At 44.9% G+C, this 24951-nt stretch overlaps 1 protein-coding gene across 2 annotated transcripts in view; it reads left to right on the plus strand.

Annotated features, from left to right (window-relative positions):
* The window catches only part of svep1 (sushi, von Willebrand factor type A, EGF and pentraxin domain containing 1), a 128711-nt gene that overhangs the window by 18185 nt on the left and 85575 nt on the right, over nt 1-24951 (plus strand). For both annotated transcript variants that reach the window (XM_079491747.1, XM_079491748.1), the window contains exons 2-3: nt 12580-12835; nt 15641-15817. In XM_079491747.1, coding sequence (XP_079347873.1) covers nt 12580-12835; nt 15641-15817 — 433 coding nt within the window. The remainder of the gene's footprint in view (nt 1-12579; nt 12836-15640; nt 15818-24951) is intronic.

Below are 24951 nucleotides of genomic sequence, written 5' to 3' on the forward strand. Positions count from 1 at the left end.
TAGTTGTGCTTTCAGCCCCAAACAGACTGTTCCAAGTAGCACCCATATATAGAGTACAATACACACTCTTTTCACAGTAATCACAACAGGTTTTTGTGTGTTGGCAATGGGACAGCTCCCTTGGGGAATGATACCCAAGCACTCAACGTTTTTTGAGGGAAAACAAAAACGCACAATTATAATCAATTTGGATCCAAGGTAACAAAACATGAAATGCTGCTGTTACCGGGCAACATTTTTGTATTGTTATTTCACTTCATTTTTATTTGGAGACGGGACACACGCATGGATCAGTAACGTTAGGGAAACGTGTCTGTGTTCCAGGTTTGTATTGATTTATGATGAGGTCTAGTGCAACTGCAGCCCACAGGCTTGAAGGCCAAGTCCATACAACGGCAGGCCAATACTTTTCACACTGCTGTAGATGGAATATTTCCAGGCTACATCCAAAACTCTGTCCGACTCACACGGTCCGTCTAGTTGCCGAGTGAAGGCTCCAGATCTCCTTTCTGATGTTATCTTACGACCAATAAAATCTTTCATCACATCGACAACTGAAACCAGAAAGAAATCACAGGAAGCAATGCGTTGATCATTCATTTATCTGTACCGTAACTGCTGATTCCTCTTCAATTCCGTGCGGGGATAGGAGATTGCAACTGACGCCAAGAGAAATAAAGTTCTCAAGAAAACGAAGTGAGAGAGAGAGAAGTATGGATATAATGAATGACCTACACTACAGAAGCTACAGTACAGTATATGCAAGCGAGAGAGAGAGAACAACCACAATCAGCATAACAAAAGAAAGTACTTTGTCTAGCTCTGTACTGTGGTCTCGATTCATGGCCGGATGCTATAAATCATAGTGTCATTGATCCACTGAGAGCTATAGCTTCGCTAGCCAGAACAACTCTCTGGCTCCAAGCCAATTAACACCCTCAATCTGATTCTGGAGCCAATAACGACAGTGGTTTGCTTCAAGTTGCTTGACCACATTGCTGTCTTTGTTTGTGATTGCGTCCCTTCGAGTGATAATGGTTGTGGATGGTATTGTTTGTGCGCTATGGGAACGCTAGCGAGTTATTGACCCCTCGTGAATGTTCAGAAAATCACGCAGCCTGACCGCCGTCTTTTAACCACATAAACCCATACTGTCCCCTAGGGCTCCGTACTAGGTCCGCTAACTTTTCTGTCAATAAGCCTATCTCACAGAATTTCCCCGCCCCCCTAAATACGCCCCCTTTCGGGGTTAGTGGTGATAGCGTGACGTCACTCCATAGACGCTACATGTTAACAGAGGTAATTTAAGAAGTCTACAACTTTTGTTTTCTCAAGGTAAGGTTTGTTCTATCTGTTCGACCTGATTTACCATCTTGTTTGCTTCATAATAATATTGGTCTGTCACATTTTTACATTATAAAATGTACTTAGATTCTCCAGAGAAAAAAACGTGTAAATGCTCATGTTAAAGACACCACTATTTACCGGGAGTGGGCGTGGAAAGCGGGCTGTGAGATAGGCCTATACCAAATGTCTTTGTCAATCCACAAGCCGATCCACAATCTCACAATGCGCCACGTTGCAGCTAGTTCATTGTGAGCTTGCGTATTGGCACATTTAGCCAAATGTTTGCTAAATTGATTAATTCACAGACATTCACACACCGGCTGAGGCAGCCGTGCAAGATACCAACCTGCTTGTTGGGTCGGAGCGGTTTGGGGTTCAGTTTCTTGCGCAAGTACACTTTCACTCTGACACAAAACCAGGGCTTCCTCCAGGGCCACTGCCACCCTATACACTATCAGGTCCATTCTTAGACAACTTCCTGGGACCTAACCACTTGAACCCTATTGACTCTATAGTATGTGACGCAGTCACACCCCCTTTCAGAACAACGAGGGCACCGGAAGATAATTTCCCATTCATTTTTCCCATAGACGTTTCAGAAAGTATTTATTTAAAGACCTTTAAGCCTCAGACAAAGACAACTCAGCTCCTGACAAATCATGACAATAAACACAAAGTTTTGGGCCGAACAAATAATTAGAATTTTATTTTAAAAGTGTTGTACCCTTTTTATTACCAGCTGCTGTGTAAGCACAGCTGGTCAAGGTTCTCTCTGCGGTGCTTTCACGCCCACTTGCTGTATAGTTGAGACCTATGTTTCTCATTGGCTGTACTGACAACCTATCGTCCTGATTGGCTGCCTCGTCTCTAGGCAACGACACACTTTTTGCCTCTAGCCGACCTCTCAGCCATGGGATATAAAGCAGTAGCTGGCAATTAATTGATGTAATCAATTCTTGTTTTCTTCTTTCTAATTATTTGTTCGGCCCCCCAAAACGTTGTTTATTGTCATGATTTGCCGAGTTGGCTTTGTCCGAGGTTTAAAGGTCTTTAAATAAATACTTTCTTCTATTTTCGGTTAAGAGATTTTGTGTAGAGGGAATAAGGACGGGACAAAGTAATAGTTCAACAATAATAACTAGATGTCCTTTGGACAGACAGTATTGTGGCAATGTGGCCTCATCTGGCCTCATGTAGGTAAAGTGCCAAGCTGGTGTGGTCTGTTGGCATCGTGCCCGTCTTCTGTGCTCATTATTCACCCTCCCCTCCCAATCAAGCCAGCCTTCCTTGTCCAATTACAGTGAGTGGCACATATAGATTGGAGCTTCGGGTAACGGCTCCAAGTGTTTCGCCGGCACTAACACTGAGGCCAGGGGGAAATCAGTGGAGGACTTTCTCATTTGCCAGCCAAGATAGCCTTCTTCCCTGGTGCTCCATTGTAGAATGAGCGTTTCACCCTTCCTCTCTTTCGCCCTCTCTCAGTCTCTCTGGTGTTCTCTTGTCTCTGTCGTCTCTATTGGTTGCGTTTTGATGAATGGTGTTGTGACAGGAGCCAGAGAGCTTACACAGAAAGCCCTTCAGCCCACTGTGTCTGGCAATTAAGTAGCTGTCCGCTCTCTCTTCTCCAAAACTTTATGGTGTAATTACACTTCTTGCTCAGCCAAATTGAACTGAACTGGGCTCTACTGAACTGAGTTGGGCTGGGCTGTTTGATTCCACATTAGAAATGAAACCAGTGGAAACATTCATCTATGAATATCGTGGAATGTCTTTTGAGTATAGTGCAAACAAAGTTGCATACGCGTCATGCAGTATAGTTACAGTGTGTACTATTTACAGTGTGCTTACAGTGTGCTTAGTACATATTATGTTATTTTATTTAACATCATGAAGGATTGCCATATAAAATATGGTTGTGGCTATTCTGCCACATTTGACAGCATACAGGGTATGACAGGCTTAATGGGAGAGATACAATGGTGTCATACTGTATTCCCGAGCGGGTTTTATCCCTGCTTCTGGTGCGACTAGAATACATGCTTTTGGGAAATTTAGACATGATATAGTTGATATGTATACCGGTAGGCTATGATATCACAATTTACTGGATATGTGAAGTTAACCACATTAACCCTGGAGTCGTTATTTTGGGCACATTTGTAAAATGTTATCACCTCAATAGCCCAATCTGATCGCCTGGCAGATTAAAAAGAGTTGTTTGGGGGTGACCCACGTTGTTAGAGCTCTAATGGCTCACATCGAGTCCCCGGTTTGATTCCCGGCCTGCCGCAAACTCACCAGGAGGAACAGTTAGGGAGGGGTTCAGTGTTTTTCGCACGGACACTTTGACACGCAGCCAGGAGTAGCTGGGGATGGAAATGAGACACTCTACCACCTGGGCCACTGCAGCTCATAACGCATCATAATAACCCCACACACAGTAGTTGTTTAATTCACCTGAGGCAGAGTTGTAGAGTCTGGAGACTCTTAACATACTCTCTTGTATCTCTTGCTGTGATGAGACGTAATGCATTACGGTTCCAGTTCAGCTCCAGCAGCGTTGTGGCTGACAGACGGGGGATTGCAGACAGAGCCCAGTCCATAGACTCACAGAGGGTTTGTTTGTCCTGCAGAGTGTCACAGTGACAACGGTCCATTTAGTGAGATGGACGTGGCTTTATTGGCCACGTCTGACATTAACACGAGATGGAACGAGCGAGTACGACTACTGCGACAGGGAAAACAAGCGGGTCGTTTTGGGAGTAGAAAACATGTTTTTGTGACTTTACTGATGGTTTAGAAAAGAATTTCAGCTGTGGAAAGTATGTTTTGGAGGACCCTTTAATTCAAAGTGCCTTAAGGCTTAGAGGTGCATGTGCAGTAGGCTATCTGAGGTTCCTCCATTGGCTGTTCATTGTCACACTTTATCTACAGGACAACGGAAAGATTTGCCAAAATGTCATAGCTTCTGTATTAGCCGCGGCCTTTGCACGCTCTTTTGTCGGAAACTACGTCACAGTCCATGGTTTTGATTTTGAACACATTTTCGGGCCTGTTGAGAACTCGAGTTTTCGCCGCCTGACGGGCGCGGCTGCACTAATAACTTTGGGACAGGCCCGTCTAGAGTTTAAATGGACATTGGACAGGTATCAGTCAAAAGGGAGACATCGAAGAGGAAGGATGGATGGGGAAGGATCAACATATGGAATGTCAGAACAGGTCAGCTCCATATATGGAGATCTAAGGGTTTGAGGTGAGATGTAGAGTTGCTGGCCAATATTGATGACATCAGGGATCTCCATATATGGGCTTAATATTGACGACATCACGTGATGTCACAAGGCATGACCATATATGGGAACTGACGGGAAATGCACAATTTCATATCATAGTTAACTAGGCGTGACCAAATGACAGGAAATGCACGATTTCTTTTTTTGCGACCAACAACTGGGTCCAGTAACGGCATGGCTTCACGTTTATCTATAATGTCTATAATGTATGAATCCATATTTGGGAGCCATCGGCCACTTATAGACGGTTTGGCTCCGAAAGAGTCTATAGCTCATGATGTCATCTGCCCAAATGTGGACAATCCAAGTCCATTATAAGTGAATAATTAAATATTTCCAAAGAATGATAGAATGTGTGGGGTTCTACGTTAGCCTAGTGACAGTGTGCACAAGACATGTGATTGGCCCAGTGGTTTGTGAGAGTAGAGAGACCCTAATAAGATCCTCTAATAGACCGCGTCCTCTTTCACGGCCATGCATTTCTGTGCATGTGCTCCGCTATGTTCGCAGGGCAAAACCTTTCAATATTACGCAGTCTGGGCTTTCCAGATTGGTTTGCCTTTTGAATGGGATCTGCAGCTACAGTTGAATTTGAGGCTAAATACCTTGGGGAGCCTCTAAGGAGACCACCCAAATATAAGGCGCATGAAAAAGTCAAAGATGACATAGACAATATAAACAGTGTGGTCTGAATTCTAACCTTAACCCTAACCCTAGTAGGCCTACAGGTACAGTGTCTCTAAAATATAACAAAACATGCAGTGTTGATGATTGCTCAATGGTGGTAAAGTTGAGTCTAGTGTCCCCCAGATCATTTTCGTGTGCGTGCGTGCGTGCGTGCTTGCGTGCGTGCTTGCGTGCGTGCGTGCGTGCGTGCGTGCGTGCGTGCGTGCGTGCGTGCGTGCGTGTGAGGGAGAGAGAGGGAGAGTTCTGTTCCGTTGGGTCCTGCAGAGTTGTTGTTGTTATTCTTACCACTCGAGCCAAGGAACAGATAGCATGTCAAAACAAGCGCTCACACTTCCGACCATGGGGGAGAGAGCTTTCCGAGCGGATGCAGTCCACTTGCATTTTTATCCGCCGTGGAATGCCTGCAAATAAGACTTTTCCTTTTGGGATAGATTTGCAGGAAGCCAAGAAAAAAAAGAGAAAAAAAAGGAAAACAAAACACGCAAGAGTATGATTGGGAAGACTTCCTTGTCTTTCTCATTCACCGATTGGTTCCTCTATACTCCCTCTCAGTGACCCTAGCAGCATTTGTCTTTACTAAACAGTAGTTGGTGAATGAACAAGATGGCACCAGCAAGGCCCTGTAGGGGTGCTGAACATGACATCCTCCCACTTAAAGACTGAATGTCGACATGTAAAGATACAAAGATACAAGATACAAAAACGTGTAAATCAAATGAACGAGGTAAACGTCTGCTCCAATAACTGAAGGAAGTGTAAAGCTGTAATGACCCAAACATTATGGTTCTATAACAATTATTATCATTTTTGCAACATTTACAGTTGTACTTATATCCATGTCCCAAAGCAGACATCTTATCCCTTTTCATTAAACCAGACTGGTTTTATTCAAGTATTGGTTCATCGATGCTGTCTCCGACTCACTCCTATACCACACACACTTTGCCAGGTGGGCTCGGACTTGAATCAAAGCCGTGAGCTGTTGGAGAAGCAGTGGGGTTCTAATTTAGTATTCAGGATCACTGGCAGGCGCATAGAGGCCTTTGATTAACAGCTGGGGTACCTTGGCACCTCAGATGAGAGCCCTCAAGGTATGGAAATGCTCCTTGGCACACTTTGCCCAATGAAGCGAGGTACTCGCGTTTGAAGTTTGAATCATGCCTGCATCTGTCGGGGCAAAGTGATTTTCTCTACCACATATGGATCAAATTATTAAGCCCAGTGGGTGATCAGAAGTGAGTTGGTTTGATAAAGCGTGCAAGTACATTCCTGTTGATTGGATTAATTATTCATTTATGTCTGAAAGTGCACATACTGTTTGAGTGCTTGTCTCGCACTCATGTCCCTTGCCAGCCGAGTGCGGAGATTGTTTCGCTTTTCTTGCTAATCCCTGTGGGTCCATGTGGTCTCAGTGCTATCTTAGCAGCTTTGACCGATATCTGGGCTCAGACACAGACAACACTTTCACCATCCTGTCACAGCCGCTTCTTATCTTGTCTCTGGAACCCGTGTCTACATTGCAGGGGTTGCCAAGTTGCATAGTTGAGGAAATGCATGGGATGTGTTGTGTATGAGGTTGTGTGTGGGGTGGTGGGGGGTCACACACTGACATTTGCAACTGTACTCGAATGTATACAAAAAATGCACATCATGTACTGTAGATTACTACGTTCAAGTTTTGGCTCATGGTTAATTTTCTGGCACAGCCCCTCTGTCTCGACTGTCTGTCTCTCTTGTACAGTACATATAACGTATCCCCTGACGTCTTATAACTCATAGCCAAAAAAGGGTTCAAAGCCTTGTTTTGTGCATTGTGCATGTGTCTTGGACTCTTGGCTCTCCGAACTCCATATCTGTGAAACAACTGGTCGATCTAGCAGGCTATCTGGGTATAAAATGCATTTTTGGTGATTTAGGAAAGCCTAGTCTGGAATTTCAATTCACTGGAGTAGTGTTTCCGCCAGTAATGTTCTCTTGGTGGGGTAGAGAGGCCTCTGATCGCAGATCATTCAGACTCCGCTGTGCAAAAGCTCTCCACTGGAAAACAATACTAATGATTTCTTTGTCCCTCTTAGTAAAGCAGGCTGCTCCACTATACTGCATGTTAGGCCAGGCTGTTCAGTGGTGGGAGAAATGCCCAGGGGTTCTGTATTGTTGCCATTCGGCCAAACAACTGACACCCAGTGATGGATGTGGGGGTCTACTTCAGTAGTACTGTATTGGATTCACACCTAATGAGATGTAGCATAGAGTCACACTAATAAACAAACATAAAACAAAACAAAATTAATCGCAGATGGGGCTTCTCCCAGAGATGGGATATTCCCCAATCCCCATGCTCGCAGAGTAAGAGCTCGCCCACATGAATAAGGCTATAGTCTTCCCCACTCGATTCGTTTGCTATGCTCGGTGTGTGTGTTGTGTTCCTCCTCATTGTCTGCACTCTGCACCATGACCACACTCCAGTTACAGAAACCCTGTCACGTATTCTTAATGGCTGCTATGTATATAAGGGAATGTACATTGCTAGGCACGACAGAATTGTTGACCTATTAGCGAAGGACATAAGTTCATGTTTCATCATCTGCCAAAATGTGTGTGTGTGTGTGTGTGTGTGTGTGTGTGTGTGTGTGTGTGTGTGTGTGTGTGTGTGTGTGTGTGTGTGTGTGTGTGTGTGTGTGTGTGTGTGTGTGTGTGTGTGTGTGTGTGTGTGTGTGTGTGTGTGTGTGTGTGTGTGTGTGTGTGTGTGTGTGTGTGTGTGTGTGTGTGTGTGTGTGTGTGTGTGTGAAGCGCTACTGTAAAGCAGTGGTTTCAACCAGTGGTCCTTCAGGGGGTTCCAGGTGGTCCCCAGCTAAATGATGGAGTTGGTAACCAAATGGACTCTTATTAGATCTTTAACTCTTGAGAACTCTCAAGAGTTAAATTATTATTAAACATCTGCATTACTACATTTACAAGTCTACACAATTAGAGAATGTGGAAGAATTGTTATTTTGATCATTTGGCTGTTGTAATGGTACCAACTTCAATACAGCATGGAATTGCAGACAAAATTGTATTCAAACGACAACAAAACACTATAGTTTTTGGGTCTGCAAGGCTAAATCTCATCAAGTGGTGGTCTGTGGCTCAAATGCCGAATAAATAATGGACCTTGTATTGAAAAGGGTTGAAAACCACTGCTGTTAAAAGGTCAGCTCCTTCCCACGCGCTAGTGCGTGTGGTTATCTTTTACGTTCTTACTGTAGCCCCAAACTATGTGGCGAGTATTTGTGGAGAGGCTGTTATTAGTGGGCCTGCGTGCGTGCAGTGTGTGTGTATGCTCTGCGTGGTGTCATCTCCGCCATCTTCTTACACCAGCAGTTGACTCATGAGCTCACACGGAAACCGCTGTGGCCCCACAGCCCCTTTTGAGCAGTCACCCAATGAAAGGGCCTTAACAAATACCACTGAATGCACGCACGCACGCACGCACGCACGCACGCACGCACGCACGCACGCACGCACGCACGCACGCACGCACGCACGCACGCACGCACACACACACACACACACACACACACACACACACACACACACACACACACACACACACACACACACACACACTCATGGTGGTGAGGACATCAACATTTTAGGACACCACTTTTATAAATATTTGTGTGAGCTCGAGTCGAAATGATATGGACTGACACAAGACACATACGCACGCGAATCATAAGCATGCACGCACGCACACACACACACACACACACACACACACACAGTGGGCTGGGCTGGGCTGGGAACCGGAGCACCAGGGAGCCTGGATGGAGCCTTTGAGGATCACAGGAGCCGCCGGGCTCTCCCCAATCTTCTATTCTCTCTCTCTCTCCATCCCTCATTCCCTCTCTCCCTCCCTCTGTCTCTCCTTCGCTCCCTCCCTCCATTCGCGGGCTCTGTAATTATGTCTCCTCCGCCGGAGACGCTTGAAGTGTAGCCAATTAGACAATAAAGAACAGAACTTTCTCTCCCTCTCCTTCGCCTCTTGTGTTTTGTCTTTTCTCTCCGTCTCCTTCCTGGCTCGACGACGGTCGATGGCCTCGCCTTTTCTCCTCGCCGCACCTCTCAGCGTGGCTCTGTCCATCTGCAGAGTCATTAGTCTGTCCTCTCACCGTGGCTCTGTCCATCTGCAGTCATTAGTCTGCTCATTTTGCTCTCACCGTGGCTCTGTCCATCTGCAGTCATTAGTCTGCTCATTTTAGGCACAGAGCTCTTCGTTGCACATGCTTTGTTTGCCTCCCGTCACGGGGCAGCAGCCGTAGCCCACTGTGCTTTTGGCAGTGGTGCAAAGTAACTAAGTACATTTGGGTACATTTTAGGTACTTTGGGGCAAACAGTTGAAGCACATCACTGAAGCCTGACCTATCCAATGACTTTCAGGAGGACTAGTCACCTTCCATATAGCAGACCACGAGGCGGCTGCTTGGCCTGAGGATGTTGCATTTTCTAAATAAAACATTTAACTGCAATGAAGAGCATAATCTTGCTGTTTGAGTATAACCAGGGGTGTGAGGTAGTGCTAGAGCACCTGCCCCTTTGCCCTCTGTTCAGCAATGTACCCTTTTGAAAGTTCATTTTTTTGTATAGTTTGTTCATTTTATTTTTTATTTTGTACAGTATGTGGCACATGGTGACATCAACCAAGTCTGGATTAAAAGCTGCTAATATATTATGTATGCCCCAGAATCTATAAATCTCACACACTATTAATATAAGGCAGCCGGCAGTTCCCACTTGCCGCACAAGGTGCCCTTTTTTTCTCTTGAGCACCTGTCCCTCAAAATGTGCACAACACTGAGTATAACCTAGCCGTCGCTCTCATCTGCTTCATAGTCTCAGACAGACAGATTTTTGTGGTGGTCCTCACAATCAGAATGGTAAGCAGGACTGAGGAGGATATGGTTTCAAAGTTGTGCCATTTTACTGAAGTAATGAACACCAGTTACAAACATTTCACTCAGTGGCTACAGCATAACCCCAGGCTGGCAGATACAAAAACATCACACACACACAGGACAGTTACAAACACAGGTCAGATTCAGAAGTACAAAAGGAGATATATGTTACGTAGCAAAGTGTACCAACAACAAACAAAAGATGCCATATCAACCCTGTATCAACACACACACAAACACAGTACATTTTTAACTGAAATTACATTCTTTTGTGTGATTTTCTCCACTGAGCATTTTTTGCAGATTGTGAGTGCAATTCTCAGTCCTTCCACATAAAGACTATAAAGATGTGTTTTCTTGTCTGCAACTGTACATTAATTAACCACTTTCAACCTTGCATCCTCCCTATTTTTGTTGTGAGCTGTAGATCCATTATTTATGCTATTTTTCCAAATCATTGTTTTTGCCACACCCCCTATTGTTTCCTGAAATGGCGCCTCTGGTCTGCATCTGGGACCCGTATAACCAGGTGTAATCCTTATAGTAGATTTAGCAACACTGCTAGTAAGTTACTATAGCAGTGTGATGGTGATGGAGATGGTGAAAAGCAGCCTTTACTTGTGGTTACTAGCCTTTACTTGTGGTTACTACTAGTAACCACAAGCTCCTTTGGTCATATTTTCTTCGTAATTAGTTTTTTGAGTTTCCATGCAAACCCTCTTGCCCTCGCTCCAAATATCTCTTACGAACAAACAATTTTAGCTTGGTCTGCATAGTAGAGCTAGCAGATGGCTCTATTCAATGCTTTTTTTCCTTTTTTTATCCCAGAGAACATATAAAGATATGTTTCTCTGACTTTAACGTCCTGTCTAATTGTATGTGGCGGATTGTAAGTGGTGTTCTAAAGTTAGGTTGGGAACTGTAGCCGGTGTCTGGCCCATAGCATGGCAGGCCGGGCCGCTATAGCGCCAGCCCCCGTGCGCCGGTGGTTCAGACCACTGGCAGCAGCTGGATTGCCTGTTGGAGAAATAATTACAATTGTAGAGTTTTCTCTACAATTTCTTTCTGTATTCTTTGTTTTTTTTTACCCCTGTACTACCCTTATTTTCTAACTTGCTGATGTAGTGTTTTGAGGAACCCTAGAATCGAAGGCTGTTCTTAGTGGTCATGTGTGACGCTCTTTGTTGTTATTCAATTTAGTCATGTCAATAAAGCCCCAGAGTATTCTGGTAGACTGAAACAATGTGTGGGATTGATGTATTTGACTTTGCTTGTTTTTTGTTTGTACCGTATGTTTGCGTTAAGAGGTTTTTCCCCTTGCGTGTATCTTCCATGTCGTACATTGCTTTGTTGTATTTATTGTTACTAAGGAGTAACAACTCCTGAATGGATGAAATATATATATTGAATATAAAAAGCAATATATTTATTGGATCTGCTTTTTAGGTACTCTGATCAAGTGCATCAGTCCCAACCAAAGGGACTCCGAATCCCCCGTACCTAAACAGTAGATGGTAGCTGGGGTGGAGGGGGTCAGCAGCAAAAGTTTAAGCAGACAGCAGCGCAGCAGTATCAGTGTGCAGCAACAAGCAAGCAAGCAGGATGAGCAGTGCAAACGTCCAGTTTAAATAGCCAGTATGAAGATGGAATGAGTGTGTGATTGGATGAAGTGAATCATGTGACTGAGAATGTGGTGCTGAGGCGGCCCAATGCACAGCCGGCAGCACCAACAAAGACAACAGTCTAAAAAAAATGTTTTAGGTGTACTTAGATATATTCATAAAGTTATCCTGTCAAAAGTCACAGATGACTTGCCAGATAAACCTTCACATGTCAGTGTGTATACAGTATCGTAATGGGCTATACATGTATGCACACACAGCATTTTGGAAAGAACTTGTCTTGGGCCACTTCCCTACTTCCTTCACAGGTGTTACCGATGATACTAATGAAGGCTCTGTTCTATTCTGGTCAAACAGAGTCAGGGTGCTTGGCTAACTGGAAACACTCTGCTACACCAGTGTGTCTCAAAGTGTCCTTGAGTGGGTTCCAAATGGACTGGTGTACTGGTGTGTAACTCTAAGAGTGTACTTTGGTTCCATTTGTACACTCAGAGTTATGGGGTCATTGAAAAAAAAAAGTTTGAGAACCACTGCACACCAACAGCTAGAGCCTTAATTTGTATCATCGGTAACACCTGTGAAGGAAGTAGGGAGGCAGCCTGGAAGTAGGAAGACTTATTCTGTTTGCATATAGCCCATTGGCTCAAAATCCACTTCCCGTCATTTAGCGTCTCTCTCTCTCTCTTCCTGCAGCAAATCCTGCGTCACTCGCGGGCCAACGCCACCCGGGTCATCTTCCTCATCACCGACGGCTATTCAAACGGCGGCGACCCCCGGCCGGTAGCCGCCACTCTGAGGGAGCGCGGCGTTGAGATCTTCACCCTGGGCATCTGGCAGGGGAACATCCGGGAGCTCCACGACATGGCCTCGCACCCCAAGGACCAGCACTGTTACCTCGTGCACAACTTTGCCGAGTTCGAGGCTCTGGCGCGACGGGCACTGCACGAGGGTGAGTGAGTGAGTGAGAGGAAATACAAACTTTGAATTCGTTCTTATTAATGTGTACATGTTGTGCTACTTTAGACCAGTGGTTTTCAACCCTTTTCATATCAAGGCCCATTATTTATTCGGCATTTTGAGCCAGGGCACCACCATTTGATGACATTTAAAACACAAAATTTGTGTTGTCGTTGGATATGATTTTGTCCACAATTCCATGCTGTACTGAACTTGGTACCATTAAGAGAGATAACAGGCAAACGTTGATCAAAATAAAAAATATTCTACATTCTCTCTAAAGTAGTAGAAGTGTAGACTTGTAATTAAGTAATGCAGATGTTTAACAATAATTTAACTCTTGAGAGCGGACAATGAAACCAAATGGACCCTGAGCATTTTACGCTCTCAAGAGCTGATTGGCCAGGCCGTTTTGTGGCCGGGCATCAAGTCTGCCTGAGAGTTCCCAGATGGGAGCAGGAGGGGGGAACCCAGTGTACTCTCTGCTGCCCCATCTGGCGGAGTCAGGTTAACCTTGAACCCCCTCAAGGCCCACTGGTGGTCCCCGGACAACTGGTTCAAAACCACTGCTTTAGACTAAAACAGTGGGAGTTGCAATGAATCACAGTGACAGAGGAAGCGACAAAAACAAAGTTATATTAGACGATGTAAGGTTGTGCATTTGAGATGATACTGCAGAGGATATACTCTGTCCTGTGAAGGATACAGCTGGGAGCCTTCTAGGGGTGTCATTGAGCCCATTACAGGTCCATACATGATAGCCCATTTGAAATGCCTGCTTTCATCCACGCTCACTTTCCTCTGACAATTTTAGCCAACTCTGGACATACTGAAGGTGCTCAATCTAGTTTTAATAACACAAGGGATAGTATATTATTAGATATCTTTTACCGTCTGCATCAGGGTTTTTCGTGCTACTCCCTACTCCCGTAATTACTCGCCTCATCATCATTTGCACTGGAGTTATGTTTCTCTTATATGTGGAGGTTTTGACCCTGTTAACGTAGGACAATATTGTTTCTTTTTAAGTCATCTTCTCATGGTCTGTGCTCTCATGTCCTGCCAACAGCCATGCAGCTTCAATCCCATTCAGACATGAAGATAGAACGCCCGCTTCCCACAGTTCTGCGGGACTTCCCGCTCGCTCATCAAGCGGAAATGGGACTGTCATGGTTGTCAAATATCAATTGCAATTGAATTGCTTCCTAAAACACGACCAGCAAATATAGTGCACGCACACGCACACGCACACGCACACGCACACGCACACACACACACACACACACACACACACACACACACACACACACACACACACACACACACACACACACACACACACACAATTTCTGTACACCGGTGGCTTTCAACCAGTTCTCCGGGGACCACCAGTAGGGATTCTAGGTGGTTCCCAGCTAAATTATGGAGAGTTGGTAACCAAATGGACCCTTATAGATCTTTAACTCTTGAGAGTGTTAATTGAAACCAAATTTCATTGTACGCGTTGTAAGAGTTAAATTATTGTTAAACATCTGCATTATTTAATTTACAGGACGTCTACACAATTAGATAATATAGAAGAATTGTTATTTTGATCAATGTTTGCCTGTTATCTCTCCTATGGTACCAACATCAATACAGCATGGAATTGTGAACACAATCCTATCCAACGACAACAAAATATTTGAAGTTTTGGGTCTGAGAGGCTAAATCTCATCACATGGTGGTCTGTGGCTCAAATGCCGAATAAATAATGTGCCTTGATATGAAAAAGGTTGAAAACCACACACACACACACACACACACACACACACACACACACACACACACACACACACACACACACACACACACACACACACACACACACACACACAGTCACAAACCCAGGCAGTACTGTAGGTAGAGTAGTGAATGGGTCAGGGTATTAGTCACAGTCAGACAGAGGAAGGATGGCTTTTACAATGAAAGCCAGGCCTTGTGGCTATCTATCAGCTCAACCTCCGTTCTGTCTCACACTCTGTCTGAAAAGCCTGGCGTTATCCTGTGGATCCTAAAAAACAAACCTGCAGGTACTCTGAGATGGCTTGGGGTGGCTGAGACCCCGTCCTCTTGTACTCCTGATGTGTTCCTGCTGACCTGGGGTCAGATCTGACCAGAGCCTTCTTCTCCAATGGATAACCTGAACACTATAGATGTCTTACCCCATTGTTTTAGTACAGTGGTTTTCAACCCTTTTCATCAAGGCCCATTATTTATTCGGCATATTGGGCCACCATGACATTTAGCTTCTCTGACCCAAAGCGATTTGTTGTCGTACACAATTCCATGGTGTACTGAACTTGGTACCATAGGAGAGATAAAAGGCAGACGTTGATCAAAATAAAACATATTCTACATTCTCTCTAAAGTAGTAGAAGTGTAGACTTCTTGTAAATTAAGTAATGCAGGTGTTTAACAATAATTTAACTCTTGAAAGCGTAAAACTTTATTTGTTTTATTTATTCATTTTACGAGTTAAAATCTACAGTATAAGGGTCCATTTGGTTACCAACTTTCTATAATTTAGCTGGGGACCATCTGGAACCCCCTCAAGGCCCACTGGTGGTCCCCGTTTTAGTAAAATAACCCTTTCCCCTTTAAAACAAATCAAAACGATAACACTGCAGCACTGCACCGGCATTAGGCTTGTTGCTAGCCACACCATTAAAAGCTCTCTCTCCTCAAGTCTCACTCTTTCTCAGTGTCAGTGACCCAGTAGGCTTGTTGTTAATACACGTGTGTTCTTGCGTTCCAGACCTCCCTACGGGCAGCTACATCCAGGAAGACTTGTCTCGCTGCTCGTCCTTGTGCGAGGCGGGCAGGGACTGCTGTGACCTGATGGCCAGCTGTAAGTGCGGAACGCACACCGGACAGTACGACTGCGTCTGCGAGAAGGGACACTACGGAAAGGGTCTGCAGCACGAATGCACAGGTAGGAGGAAAGCACACACAGCTGCTGCGTCGACGTCACACTAAGTATACAGACCATACAGTAGACTGTCTGTGTTGGGGTTTGTGAGTGTGTGTGTGTGTGTGTGAGTGTGTGTGTGTGTGTGTGTGTGTGTGTTCTGGTAACCTATTGCACAAAATTGGCCTATAAAGTCATCTTACTCTCGGTCTCAAAATGACATAAAATCGAATTCAACTAAATATCCTTGATCGCTGCTGAAAAGCATCACATCTCTGTGGGGCAGAAACCTTGTACACCATATTTCATCTTGGATGTTTTGTTTTTCATAAATGAATGCTATTGGGGATCATCTAATCACACTGACGGTGACGGCAGACTGCTGGGCGAGCGCTGGCGCTTTGGCATGGGGGGGTCAGATCAACATATGGAATGAATTCTGTACTGGCCATATATGGAGCGTGTCTCGAGTGTACAGGGTTTGATGAGGTCAGATCAACATATGGAATGAATTCTGTACTGGCCATATATGGAGCGTGTCTCGAGTGTTCAGGGTTTGATGAGGTCAGATCAACATATGGAATGAATTCTGAGGCGTGAGGGACGGACTGACTGACAGGTTTTCCAGGTTTTCATAGTAAACTGCTACCTCTCAACAATGTACAACATGCATTCATAACATGCAGTACTTGTACTATGAGTACTGTATAAATCGCTGCGTGATGTGTTGTTGATCTACACAGCCACCAAGAGGTACTGTAATTAATTAGCGTTTAGCGGTTTTGAGTTCTTATTGAGTTAATCATAGTTCTTGCTGGTGGAGACAAACAGATTATCAAATTAACTTGATGTGATCATGAGCCCTGACACTCTTAGGGGTGATCACACCAACATGCTTTGCCTAAGCTACACTTCAAAGCAGCGTATCGGGGAAAACATTGTGGTGTACTTACTGTATGCAGGGGCCTGCGTGCATCAAATAATGAATCATGGTGGAAACATTTATTCAACTAGATGTTGAGTCTCGAATCTAATATCATCCATCCATCCATCTTCAACCACTTATCCGTAGTCGGGTCACGGGGCAACAGCTCCACCAGAGAGCTCCAAACTTCCCTCTCCAGAGCAACATTAGTAACTTCCTCCTGGGGGATCCCGAGGCTTTCAAAGGCCAGTGAGTCTATGTAATCCCTCCATCTGCGCCTTGATCTGCCCCGGGACCTCCTAGGTTTAAAAACGCTTATATTTCATGCACGGCACAAGAGAGGAGCACTTGCTTGCAGGCGTGCTGTAACATAGGGCAATGTATTTCGAGCAATACGCCTCAGTGTGATGCATCCCCGGCCCCTTCGGTTATAATTTACATTGTAAGGAGGATATTAAAACCATGCTGTTGAGAATTCTGGGCCTGAGTGTGAATTCCACACATGGTGCTGTATAGAACGGTGCGGACTGTCAACACATATCCGCTAAGAGTCTCTTCCATCAGAATGATAAGGAAATGACTGTGGTTGAGATTGTGGTTCACTCTTCCTGGTGAGAGATCGAACTACAGGAATGAGATCCATTTTTTTTCTAGTTGCGGCAATGCAGTCATGATGCGACCTTCAGGCGCATTTCCACCAGACGCCTATGTTAATCAAATGTGATTTGTTCCCTTGGATCCACTTTACAGGCAATCGAATAAATACATTAGAGCAGCTTTCAATCTGAAGACATGGTCGTTGCTGTCATGACTATTGGCAAGGCAGTCTGCTTAGCCTTTTAAATGCAGACCACAGCTAATGCTCCGTCTCGTCTGAGGGGGCCTTATAATGCACAATGTCTGCCAGTGTCGTAATCAACAAGTTCAGAGAGGAAACACAGCGCGTTGTGGCTGTGTGATTGTTGGAGAGCACTGAGACAGCACGATAAAACGGAACTGTGTGTGTGTGTGTGTGTGTGTGTGTGTGTGTGTGTGTGTGTGTGTGTGTGTGTGTGTGTGTGTGTGTGTGTGTGTGTGTGTGTGTGTGTGTGTGTGTGTGTGTGTGTGTGTGTGTGTGTGTGTGTGTTTATACGTGTGCACAAATGCATACGTCTGAGTAATAAATCACGGAGTTGCAGTGCTTATTGCCAGAGTTAAACTGTGATAACAATCTATCTATATCCCCTTGACTGGGAGGTGAATGGGTGATAATAATCTTGAGCGGCGCTAACCGCTCCAACAAGTGACGGTGTGTATGTTATGTCAAAAAATTCCCATTCAAGTCAATGGCAAAAAAAAATGACTATGACGTCATGTACTTGATAGTGGGTGCAGCAGATCAACCGCTCAAAGGCACCGCTCACTTCACGCTGGGGTGTGATGTTGTTTTTTAAATAGCGAATTGTGAGAGAAGTGTACCATATTCTGGAAAGAGGGGGGCGGGGGTAAAGAAGAAGAAGAGTACAGTCTATGTCTCTAGGATGAGGCGCACATAGAGAGAGAAGCAAAATCTGGAAGCGGGGTGGGGTGTTCAAGGCTGAGGGCATCAGGGTCGTCTTCCCCAGCCACACGCCGCCCTAATTCCCATCAGATGCTGTCGAGACTGGAGGGTCTGCTTTGCCTTATTAATGTGTTTGATGGTTTAATTAATAGCAGAGGGCAGACTGCGGAGCTGGTCTCAGCCGGCTCCAAGGAAAGGACACAGCGAGACACTCCCGGCCCACAAAAATATGTTTTCCTCTCCTCCCGTCTGTCAATTTCTCTCTCTCTTCTCTTTCTCTTTTTCTGTTATGAGGCACGGTCTCACACATTTCATTTCGTCACACTTGTCACACACACACACCGCTCAGCCCAACCGCTTTTTTGTTGCTTATACCGCAAGCAGTGTCAAAGAAAAAGAAAAATCATCTTTGAACACTGCGTCCATTGAAGATTTTTGGCTGTTAAGCTGTATACCATACGTCTGTCTGAGGGGGTCTGCTCTAAACTCTAAAGCATAATTTGATTTGCTGTAAAATAAACCAGTAACCAGGAAACCAACAAAGTTGACAAAATGTTGTAGATTTGCTCTGTTTAATGTTGTTGCTTTAACCTCGCACGGCTTGGCTGAACCACAGGTGTTGTGTGAGTTATGGGCACTCTCTTTGCCTTTCCTTGGGGAGGGGGGTGGGGGTTGCCAGAGGCCTGAGTGGCAGACAGAGGTGGCAGCCATGTACTGCACTGTGGTGTGACGCTGGCAAAGACTGGGGTTGGTTCTGCTTTTCATAACCGCAAAGCTCGGTGCACACGGACGGCTTTGGCGCACGCTAGAGTCATCGGGCCCCGTCACCCTTGACTCAGAAGCATTTGAGGTTTCGCACATTTTCCTTCAATCATTATGTTTCATATTCGATGACATTTACGAAAAGCAGCGCTGTCGCTCTGACTTATATCGGAGGGAAAGAAGAGAACGATCCATTGGCTGTAATCTCTGCAGTGTTTTGTTTCAAAAAGCCTATGGGACCGTCTGCAGCCACATGCAGTGGCCTTTCCTGCAAAACCTGCATGCAATCAGATCAACCAATAGTCTGCTCGAATTCCAATTTGACACTCTAAACCAGTGGTAATCAAACATTTTAATGTCAGGGACCTCCAAATTGATATGTATTTGGCTGTCAACCTCAATTCGAAAATATTTTGTGCCCGCAAGACTTTTATTTAAACTGTTCCTCATTTTGCTTGGGACCCCGTGGAACCCTCATGGACTCTATAGGGGGTCCCCTACTTTGAGAACCACTGGTCTCACAGATGCCACTTCAACATAATAGTTTCAAAATAGAAAAGGATGGAGTAGATAGGATGGGCATGCCCTTTGTTGACTTCCTGCATAGTTTAGGAGGGTAAAACAGGAGCCCTGGACAGTGTTGACACTCGAGAGTGAGGGGCGATCGAGAACAGGGACTGGTGACAAAGTAGAAAGAATAGGAGTGTTACTGTAAATGAGTGCTGGCTATGTTGTGCGTGTGCGTGTGCGTGTGCGTGTGCGTGTGCGAACACAAACACGTCGGTGCATGTGTTACTGCACTTGCACAGTGTATATGTGAGTGATTGCATGTGTATCTGTTATCAGCCTCACATAGTACAGTACTCTGCTCATTGGTCATCAGACGAGAGAACCACCGTAGGTGTCTGTGAATATGATGTGAAGGAGGCATGGGCCAGCTGGACCTCCCCTTTGAAGTGTGGCACAAAATAAACGCACCCCCACAGTGGTATGCCATCGCTCATAGAGATTATCTGGAGGCGTGCTTGTTCCACTCAAATGGAAACTGCTGATGTATAGATTCTTCCCCGTGATATATCGGCCCAGTGTTCCGCGCACGCCGAATGACCTCTAAGCTATTGTTTGGAGTTGATAGCTTCATATTTGTTTTGTTAGAGCCCCATCCGTCCATAATTCAATGTGTCGGTCGCTCGGTGGATGTACTGTACTGTACTGTCTCTTTTGTTTTTTGCACAGGGGTTCGTTCACTTCAACCCCTTCCCCTCTCGAGCCTGTGCTTTGTAAATATTTTGCGCTTGATGTGAATGGCTGATTGGATTCTAGGAGGGAGGGGCAAACCTCTTAAGCGGGCATAAATCACACAGAGAAATAAAAGCATGACGCGAGTTGCAAACGGATTCCGTGAAATGCTGAAGAGGAAGGGGTGTGTGGGGCTTTCGCAACTTTTCTCGCTCCGTCTCTGACTCTGAGCCCCCTGTAGTCGTCTGCAGTGTGAACGGGGAACGATAAAAGAAGCTGCAGGTGTGTACTGTGGCCAGTAGTAAATGTTTTGAACTGCGTGAGTGAACTCTGTTGTACCCCGGAGGCGGCTCCCATAGCTGAATGGGTAGAGAGAGAGGCCGCCTGGGAAACAACTGCACAGACGCAGTAGTAAAGTGCAGTAGTGTTGTATGGCACACACAGTAATGGGATACGCATGCACATAACACATGCACATAACAATCTTTCACATTCATGCACATACATGCACATGAACATGTGCACGCCCCCGCACCGACAGACACGCGTTTCCACACGCATGCGCACACGCGCACACACACGCACACACAGTTCTGACACATACCAGAAGGCTGTATAGAACGCAATAGAATAAAGCTTGTTTATTCTATCACAGACAGTAGACACCACAACAGTCCGATCCATCACTCTGTTAGGCATTTTCAAACATACAGTGCAGAATTTATTGGGTGATTTAATTTTCGGGGGGGATATTTACGTATGTACTAAGAGTTTGATTTGTAAGTGGAAAATACGATTTTTGGAACTCATTCAAAAACCCAGGCCTGATTTATAAGCATATACTGACCGTTTACAGACTCTGCGTACTTAACATGTAAAATTCATCTTTAGCTGTCGCCCGCTGCCTTATATCAAACTAATACATTTCAGAGTGTTGGGAAACAAAAGTCCTTGAAATATCTCTCTCCTCTCTCTCTCACCCTTTCTTTCCTTCTTGTCTCTGTGTTATGCTGGCTATGGCATCATTCACCTTGACACCTGGAAGAGCACATAAACCCTATACCAATGTTTCCCCTAGCCAGAAGCTGATATGAATGAATGAATGCCTTTATTGCAGACTCAGGGTCCATGGTGGGCGTGTCCACATAAAAACAACATTTTAACAAATCCTGTACACTTTTTGGGAAAAATTCTTCTTCCTTCCTGCCTTGTTTTAGGCATAATATATTGTACTATTGTTAATTTATAACAAGAATGTTTTCAAATGTTGTATAGGGTGTAGTGTGACTTGATACTTCATTGCCAAGCAGTTGCACACCAAAACTTGCTGATCTACAAGTTCAACATGTCACGCTGCAATGGGCTGCCACTGTGAGATTGTAGAGCGGCTATTTTTGCAACTAATCATGACTCCAGGGTTGAGATCGTTAGAAATGATTTAGTTTTTCTCCTACTAGGTATATATTCTTGTGGGAACTTGGAGTATCGTAGTCCTTGAGAATTGTTCAAAACAACAACAACAACAACAACAACAATGTGATTTCATAGAGGAGAGTTGGTGTGCAATTGTGTGTGCGTGAGTCTGTGGTGTTTCCCAGTGTTATTTTTTGCTGAAGAAAAAGAAAAGAAAAAAGAAATTTGCTCAATGTGAACGCTGGCCCAGTTTTGGTCCAGTTCTTGGCAGCAGGCTGAAGGGCGAATGCCAGGGATTGCACGAGGACACGCAGAGGAGGACTTTTGGGGTCAACTCCCCCCCTTCTTTGTTTGAATTGATTGGATGGAAGTTTACATTAGTGTGGGGAATGTTCTTTTAGTAAGGGAATGAGAGGGATTCCTTGTCTCAGGAACCATGCAGCTTGTTGTGGAGAATCCAGTCAGCAGAGAGAGTGAGAGCCAGAGAGAGAGACAAACAGATGTGAGAGCAGAACAAAGAAAGAGACGAGCGCACAGGTCTCTGACACGACAGTCAGAACTGCAGCCTCACTCCCAATCTTCCGCCGTAGCCTGAAAACCCACCTCTTCAGACTCCACCATGGCCCGTAGCACTTGCCCTATAGCCTAGCCCCTTAGATAGCACATTATGTAGACTTAGATAGTATTTTAAACAGACTTATAGCTTGTTACGTAGACAGCTCTAGAATTGCACTTTATGTAGTCATAGCACTTTATAGTACACATGTATAATATATTATATAGTATAGTATGTATAGTTTACATACTCCACTGTTACGTTCTTAGTTTACGCATGATTCATGATAACTACTTTTTATATATGATTATGTGATGTATGCCATGCTTTTGTTATTGCTTAAATGTAAGTCGCTCTGGATTAAGAGCGTCTGCTAAATGCCTAAATTGTAAATTGTAAATTGTAAATTGACATTCGAAATCCCACCCGGGTTATAACCACGCCCCGCTTCTGTGGCCAACACGGAAGTGCCTCTCGCCTCTCGGCCTCTCGCCTCCAACAACTGCGGACTAGACCTAAATATATTACTCTAGTCTCTGGACTAGACCGAGGCGGAGGCCCGCCGTCTCAAGTGAACTTGAGCCACGTGGGACACCACCGAATGAGCTAAAAGCGAGCGAGTTGCCGTGTCGAGTGTTGCGAAGTTCACTTTCGCCGACTCAGGGCCGTTCGAGTTGCGACCCGATAGGGACAGAATAGTAAATCATGTTCTGGCGAGAGTGTTTGCCTCGACTGCTACTCAAAGTGGCTACTGGCCAATCACAGCGCGTCCTTGCACAACCCGGGTAGGTTTTCGGAGCACGAAACTGACAGTTCAGATACAGTATGTTATTGTGGGCCATGTTCGTAATTTATATCATCATAGAGGTGGGTGGAATCTTGCAGACAAAATATGTTGATGTGTGGGATGAGCGTGCAAAGTGTCACGGCAATCGGACACTGTGTTCATGATTTGAGGCATTTTGTTCGAATCTTTGGAAGCCAATCTTAGCCAATCAGGATGGAATAGGAAGAATCGCACAGATCTGTGTTGATCACATGACTGTAGAGATGCTGTTTACCGATTTGCGTGATGTTTGGACAAAATATGTTATTAATATTCAATATCCAAAAATGCGTTTTGCAAAAATCGGCCTCCTGGTGGCGCTATGACAGGCCGATGTGAAACATTTAGGGCAGAGGTTTTGCTCTGGCATCCAGAGAGTGTGTGTGTGTGTGTGTGTGTGTGTGTGTGTGTGTGTGTGTGTGTGTGTGTGTGTGTGTGTGTGTGTGTGTGTGTGTGTGTGTGTGTGTGTGTGTGTGTGTGTGTGTGTGTGTGTGTGTGTGTGCAGAGTTTCACATACAGTACATGCCTTCGGCCTGGCAGAGACAATAAATGATGCAGTAGCCTATCTTTAAATGTATCTGAAGTTATTGAGCACTTGATAAAGTGGAAGTCCACAATTATTAAAGCCCAATGTAATACGGCACAAACCTAAACTTCCATCGAAATGTCATGGCCACGCAACAAGAAAGACTTAAAGTACAAAATGTCAAAGCTTGTCTGCAAAAAAGTGTTAAACTCACTAACTCACTCACAGCATAAAAAAAAATGAATACAGATCCTGTGTAGAGCCCCAAAAGGGGTTCCCGTCCAGAAGGGTTAGAACACCAAAAGGGTTCCCGCCCAGAATGGGTTAAACTGGTGATTTCAAAGATGTCGCTGAATATAAGCATGACTAACCACAAACAAAAGCCAGTTGTTTTGATTTTGCTCTAATTTAGACTCCGAAAATAAAGTCTATAAAAGCTCTTATCACCCACCCACCCCATTCCTCTTCCCGTCTCCCTGTAGGCGGTGTGCACCCCCTTCCCCACCGCCCTAATTAAAAGACACATATAGGTCTGTAAAAAAGTCTTAATTGATGACTAGTGTTGCCGTGCTTGTAGGTCAGGGCAGTAAAGCAAACAGGACTTTCATAAGCGTCTGGTGTGTGTGTGTGTGTGTGTGTGTGTGTGTGTGTGTGTGTGTGTGTGTGTGTGTGTGTGTGTGTGTGTGTGTGTGTGTGAGTGTGAGTGTGAGTGTGAGTGTGAGTGTGAGTGTGAGTGGGGTGGGTGTGCGGTGTGTGTGCGCAAACGTTCACATGTGGGTACATGCGTCTGTCAGAGAGAGGGGGGACTGTAAACTTGGACATACAGTACAGTAACTTCTCTGTCGGAGACTGAAGAAAACACAAATCCCTCCATTCTACCCTCCATATCTTAAGCTCTTGTTTTCCTCCTACAGTTTTTTAAATATTGGGATGTGTCACTCTTAACAGGTTTGTTAAAACTCACAATGGTGTTGCTTTGAGTTTGAGACACAAAACATACTTACAAGTACAGCGTTGCATATAGTGACATGTTCAGTGGTGGAAAAAGTACTCAATTGTTATACTTAAGTATAAGTATCAATACTGCAATGTAGAAATACTTTGAGTACTCAAAGTAAAAGTATTTTTAGATATTTTAGTATTTCAAAATGTCCGAGACCTACGAGCTTGTAGGTCTGTTATTTTTGAAAAATCACACCCGTGTGAAGTGAGTGGTGCAACTCCGCGTGGGGGTCGCCGGGGGGGGGGGCGCACAGGAACGCACCCAGGGTGCCGGCCCGGTTCTGGCGAGCCGCCCCGCGTCTGAAACGGTAGAGAAATGACCGAGTTACCGTGTCGGGGTCCCTCTACTGTACCCGCTACTGTACTGTA

This window comes from Electrona antarctica (genome assembly GCF_951216825.1).
Source record: "Electrona antarctica genome assembly, chromosome: 21".
NCBI lineage: Eukaryota > Metazoa > Chordata > Actinopteri > Myctophiformes > Myctophidae > Electrona > Electrona antarctica.